Raw genomic sequence first — 6,000 nt, 5'->3', positions numbered from 1 at the left:
TATCACTTATCGAGCATTCGTCATCGAATCACCCGACAAGTGGGGGGGGGGGGGGACTGACTATGTGGGTAAAAATTACCCTCTCCACGTGGTGTGATGAAACAGTCCCACGTGGCAATTAAGATCTAGAAATCAAGTAATGGGACCCACTTCCAAGTTCGGAAGGTCTTGAGATTATGGTCATCGAAGGGTCGAGTATTCAAAAGATGGACAAATGAATTTGAAGACTCAGTCAACCTTATCCGGAGATCGTGGATATCAATGTTACATCGAAACGGAAGCCATTATCGAGGATCCCGCTCCCCACTACCTAATCCACTAGCGTGTTGGCTCGAAACTCGGAGTGGTAGCTGCCACAACGCTCCAAGGAGGGATCATCAAAAATTAAAAGGAAAACTCTCTCTGAAACAAAATATCATCTTGTGCTAGCATTTTCTTAACTAAGCTTTGTACTTCAATCATACTTGCTCGGGATTGGAAATAAACAAGATTTTTCTCCGTTGCATCGTTCTTTTTAATCTATTTCGTTATTAATTGTTTGTCTTTATTCATTGTGTGCAACCGTTTTGAATCAAACAAATTGCTAGTGGCCCTTGAAAAATACAAATTTACTTGTTTAATCTCAAAACCAGTTTTTGGGTAAAACAAGGTATAAGTTATTCCGGTATTATATTTGATTTTGAATAACTTATGTTAGAATTAATAACCAAATAATGGATAAAATGATACTAAATTTTCATCCCACCCTTATTTGTGCTATCTATCTTACCAAATGTCCCCAAATGTATTAGTTTCACTCTAAAGCCTGTTAAAACTACTCTTTTCGGTCCACACTAAGTGACCAATTTGCTTTTGGCACACCCATTAAAGAAATATTAAATTCTAGAAAAAAATAGTTAATGTGACTAAACTACCCTTAATTAAATGTTACAGCATAGTTATAGTAGCACTTACTTCTCTTTTCAAATGTGAGGAGTAAATGACTTTTTAGGGATACGTACATAGGGTAATTTTGGAAAATAAATTGAATTTTTTCTTGATTACATAAATAGACACTTATTTTGGACCAAAAACGAAAAGGAAATTACTAACATTTTGGTCATTTTCTGTCAAACCGTAGGAAAGAAAAGAAACGAAGAGAGGGAGGAGAGGAAGAAAAGTTGGGGAGTGTTAAACCACATTTTCATTGAAAAAGAAAACAGCGAGAGCTGTCCTCCTACTACACCCTTGCATTTTTGCACTCAACTGTTTCCTCCTCAAGAAAAGTTGTATGGTGTTCATCGGCCAATAATAGTCATTTCTCATTAGGGTTTTGCTTTAGAACGAGTTGGATCAATCCATCCGTCAATTGACTGACAATTGACTGTGTGATGTTCACTCACGAAAGAAAGGTGTGGGCGGCGGTACCCGTAACGCCGGCAAGAAACGGTAAGGGCAAGGCAGTGGCTTTTGCGGATGACCACGTTCCTCCTCCTGTGGGGCTCTTGAGTGAGAATGCTCAAAGGAATTTGGGAGATACGGAAAACATTGACGATTGGAGGAGATTCAAGGAAGTTGGATTGCTAGACGAGGCTGCAATGGAAGGCCGCGACCGCCAAGCCCTGCTCCTAAAGATTGCCAAGCTTGAAAAAGAGGTAAAACAACTAAACTTATGGTGTATTTATTGGTTTGGAATGTGAAATAAGTATATTTCCTTCTTTCACAACTCTACTGGTGGATTGAATTTTTACCCTAATTGTTTGCTTTTATGGGCAGCTTTTTGATTATCAGTATAATATGGGGCTTCTATTGATTGAGAAAACTGAATGGACATCCAAGTATGATGAACTTAGAGAAGAACTTGCAGAACTACATGAATCTCTCAAACGTGAGCAGTCTGCTCATTTGATTTCCATTGCGGAAGTTGAAAAGAGAGAAGAAAATTTGAGAAATGCTTTGGCTTCTAAGAAGCAATGTATGGTTGATGTAAGATCTTTAATTCTCTCGTACCTATTCTTCCTTTGCGCTATTTGTATTTTCAAATATTTTAACAGCTTCATATTTCTTTTGCCTTTTGTCAGAATGTAATTTGACTGTAATTCTTAACATACCCAACCATGTACCTTTATTCTTGTTGATTTTATCCTGTTTGTTTAACAGAATATATGAATACTTTGTGCAAAACCAAATTTTTGGTGGCATTTCGTTGTAATTTTGCTTTAGTTTTTGAAGTGTATTACTTTGTTTTTGAAAACCAAAGTAAGTATGTTCTGAAGACTGAGTTTGAGTTGGTTTATGCTTTTAGGAACCAAGACACTTTTCTTTAGGGGAAACTAGTTTTACTTTGTCTGCAATTTGTGATATTGAACTAGGGAAAACAATGCTTATAACCAAATTTTCCTACTTATGAGACTGGAATGTGTTTCTGCATTTGGATTCCAAGTCTGGTAATATTTGCCAACATAATTCAGAAGTTTCTCATGATAGCAGTTAGTTTATGCAGAACATGATCTTTTGCAGTCTCAACTCGCAGCAATTATCAATATAAATGTAATTTATGGTACATTAACATGTTGCAATCATGACCCAACAATGTTTTGGTTGCTCAACACACGAAGTCACTGCCGTATAATTCTGTCTTATCTGATATTTCAATATGCTATATTGTAGGCTGTGAAACTTGCGCTACTATGCTATCCCGATTCATCTTTTATTTAGAGAAGGCCTATCTATAATTGTTGGTTAACATTGAAATAGTTTTGCATTAAGTTCAGTATCCTTTAAATTTAATGAAAAAGGAAACACGAAGGAGAGGCCTTTTGTGTTCCTATGGCGGTTGGTTTTGATAGCTTTCTTTGCCCCAACTTGGCGAATCGCATCTTCGCACAACGATATTCTTTTTTCTGTGCTCCTTACTGTTCTCGCATTCAACAGTTGGGGAGGCAGTGGTAGAAACGAAGCCGCAGACTCTCAAATACGAGATTGGGCACCTCACTTTGGTTAAGCTCTTGATGATGCCTACATTGACTTTCTTTAGAAGGCACATCAATGGCTTTTTCAAAGATCCGGAGCATATAAATAACTAATTCTAAAACTTTTAGGCTTCTTATTTCAACCGAGGCTACTTGTGGAGATGTCTGCTTACTTGCTTGATGCTGAAGGAACTCATTATATTCCCCTTTAGATAAAGAAAATCCCTGGTTACCTGTAGTCTCGGTCTGAGTAAGAGTAACATGAGCGTTTTTGGGTGGTCGACCATGTAAAGTATAGCACAATTCACGAGTATGTCCAAGTTTATTACAATAAGAACACTTGGGTCGAGATCTCCCAAAATGACCTCCTGAGATGTCCGATTTTCCATTGTCTGAGATGCGAGAATAGAGGAGTCAACAGTTGTTGGTGAGACCACTGTGTGACTGGGTGGCTTAGCAAGACGAAGCAATCGAGAGAATAGTTCATCAACTGTAGGAATTGAAGGACTAGCCAAAATTTGGTCTCTCACCGAGTCAAGGTCATTTGGCAGTCCAACAAGTGTAAGAACTAGAAACATCTTCTATCGCTGCTCTTGTTGTTTTTCAACACTGGCTCTGACTGGCATCAACTTCTCAAATTCCTCTATAATTGCCTGCACCTGTCCCAAGTAGGTTGATCAGTGTTTTTGAGAGTGAGAAGCGCAAAAAAGCGATAGGGACTTGCCTCGCTTCAAAAGCGAAGTGCACGCTTCATTGAAGTGAAGCGCAATTCTTAAAAAACATAATACAAACCTTGCAAAGAGACAATATAAATAATCAAAAGGTTTGATTTAAAAACTTAAAAGTAGGTACTACAAAATCCTCCATAAACCATAGGACAAGCAAAATCAAAACCACTAAATTACTAGAAACAACATCTTATTCTTCTACTCTTCTCGTTGTCAAAATCTTGAATTCCTCTATTATCTTCATATTGCTCGTCATCTTTTTCTTCCCACCTCCTCTTCCTCTTTCTCTTCATGATCACTTTCATCTTCATCAATTAGGGATAGGGATCGACTTGTAGTAGCCACACTTTTTTCCTTCCTATTCGAGCTTGAACTTGAAGTATTCCCCTTTAAACCATAAGGGTTCTCCCCAACTCCACTAGCATCCGCAACATCACCCCAAGTGAAATTAGAGTCGCCTTCAAATGCTTCTTCATCTTCACAATTTTCGAGGACTCGGGTTAGCCACTCTTTAGCCTCATCAATATTGTCCAAAAGAATTGGATCAATTAGATTGTGGTGGTTATAGCGATGCCTCAATGCTCTATTGTATTTTATGAACACTAGATTATGGAGGCGCTTCAAGGTTAGTTGATTCCTCTTCTTTTTATGAATCTGCAAACAAGATGTGTCAACTAATTAGTAGGAGTTAGAACAATTGAGATATAATTTACTTTATCTCAAAACACGAAATCGTTCTTTTTAGTTCTCACATGTTCAAAAATGCTCCAGTTCCTTTCACATCCAGATGAACTACAAGTTAAACTTAGAACTTTGATGGTGAAAGTCTGTAAATCCGGAGTCTTTGCACCATATTGGTCCCACCACTCAACTATAGAAGTGAAAAAAAATATTCAAGAGTTAATAAGTATAAAAAATACATTAAAAGTTAGAGCTATAAAATATACAAACACTCGATCACCTGGCGACTTCGTCTTTCTTTGTTTAATAGCCTGTCGCAACTTAAAAACTCCTTCACCTGCCTTGTAAATAGCAAATTGATCTACTATCTTTTCTTGCAAGTCTTCATTTGGAGTCAACTTAATAACACACTCATGGAATCCTTTCCACACTTCTTTAGCTAGTGAATTATTCTCATACTGATCATAAAGGAGTGACGGTTTCAGAATAAGTCCAGCTGCATGCAAAGGTCGATGAAGCTGCTCCGTCCATCTTGAATCAATGATCTGAAAGACCTTTGCATATTTCTGCTCATTAGTGAATGATGCTTGAATAGCCTCCTTGACCCTATCCATAGCTTCATAGAGGTAGCCCATTGGTGGTTTTTGTTCCCCATCCACCAAACGGAGTACTCTACCTGGTAGACACATCCAATTTCTATTTCATTACATCTATGATATCACATCATAAAAACAAGATATATCATTAGTGTATAAAGTACGAGCCTTCTCCCAAACTAAATAACTTGTCTGGAATCAATCGATCGCCACAACAAACTATGTAATTGAGCATCAATTTTCTTCTAGAGTGCTTTGGCCTTTTTATCTCCATCACTAGTCTTCTTGGATAAATGATCTTGAACACCTTGACCTTGCACCACAACTCAACGGAAGAAGCCCAGGCTAAGTAGTTTGAACTTCCCATTATGGGTTCCGAAGCAATCATCAAACTTGAATTTCCAGATGTCGTGCTTATAGATACAAAAACATCAAGTTCCAAAGACATTGTTGGACCAAATAGCACAAACAATCAAGAACAATAAAAAGCTCACAGGAACAATGAAGAAAAAACACTTTATATCGTCGGAAACTGAACAGTCGCCGAAAATTTTGTCGAAAATAAAAAGGTCATCGGAATTTGATGTAACTTGGAGGGATATAAGAATAGCCTCGCAAGCAAGCTGTCCAAAAGAAGTTTTGCAAGAAACTGGCCGGAGGGCAGCTCATGTCCCGGCACGTGAGGAGATCTCGCCGGAATTTTTTCCCTTCTGGTCGGCGCGTGTTCGCGCGTGGGGGGAAGGGTATTTTCCGGCGGGGTTTGCTCACCGGAGGGTGTAGGACCCTGTGGTGGTGTTGGTTTTAGCACAACACTGAGGGAAACATAGATGACACAATAACAACCCTAGAAGTTGCCGAAAAGCGGAGTTTTCGTTCTCGATGTTTCTTACCAACGCTCTGATACCATGTGAGAAGTATAGCATGGAAAAGTTTTATTGATTATGTCTAAAGTGCTGGACAATGCCCTATTTATATACAATGATTACATAATAATAAGTATCTACTTCCCTATGTGGACATTATACATTACTAACTATTTAACAA

The 6,000-nt window shown here is 38.2% G+C and overlaps 1 protein-coding gene across 1 annotated transcript in view; it reads left to right on the top strand.

Annotated features, from left to right (window-relative positions):
• The window catches only part of LOC109232049 (protein CROWDED NUCLEI 1-like), a 28,793-nt gene continuing 23,889 nt past the window's right edge, over positions 1,097 to 6,000 (top strand). The window contains exons 1-2 of the mRNA XM_019397697.1: positions 1,097 to 1,634; positions 1,756 to 1,965. Of these exons, the coding sequence (XP_019253242.1) occupies positions 1,371 to 1,634; positions 1,756 to 1,965 (474 nt within the window). The 5' untranslated portion in view covers positions 1,097 to 1,370. The remainder of the gene's footprint in view (positions 1,635 to 1,755; positions 1,966 to 6,000) is intronic.

This window comes from Nicotiana attenuata, chromosome 9 (genome assembly GCF_001879085.1).
Source record: "Nicotiana attenuata strain UT chromosome 9, NIATTr2, whole genome shotgun sequence".
Classification (NCBI taxonomy): domain Eukaryota; kingdom Viridiplantae; phylum Streptophyta; class Magnoliopsida; order Solanales; family Solanaceae; genus Nicotiana; species Nicotiana attenuata.
The sequence above is the reverse complement of the archived record's forward strand: the minus strand, read 5'-3'. Positions and strand labels throughout refer to the sequence as shown.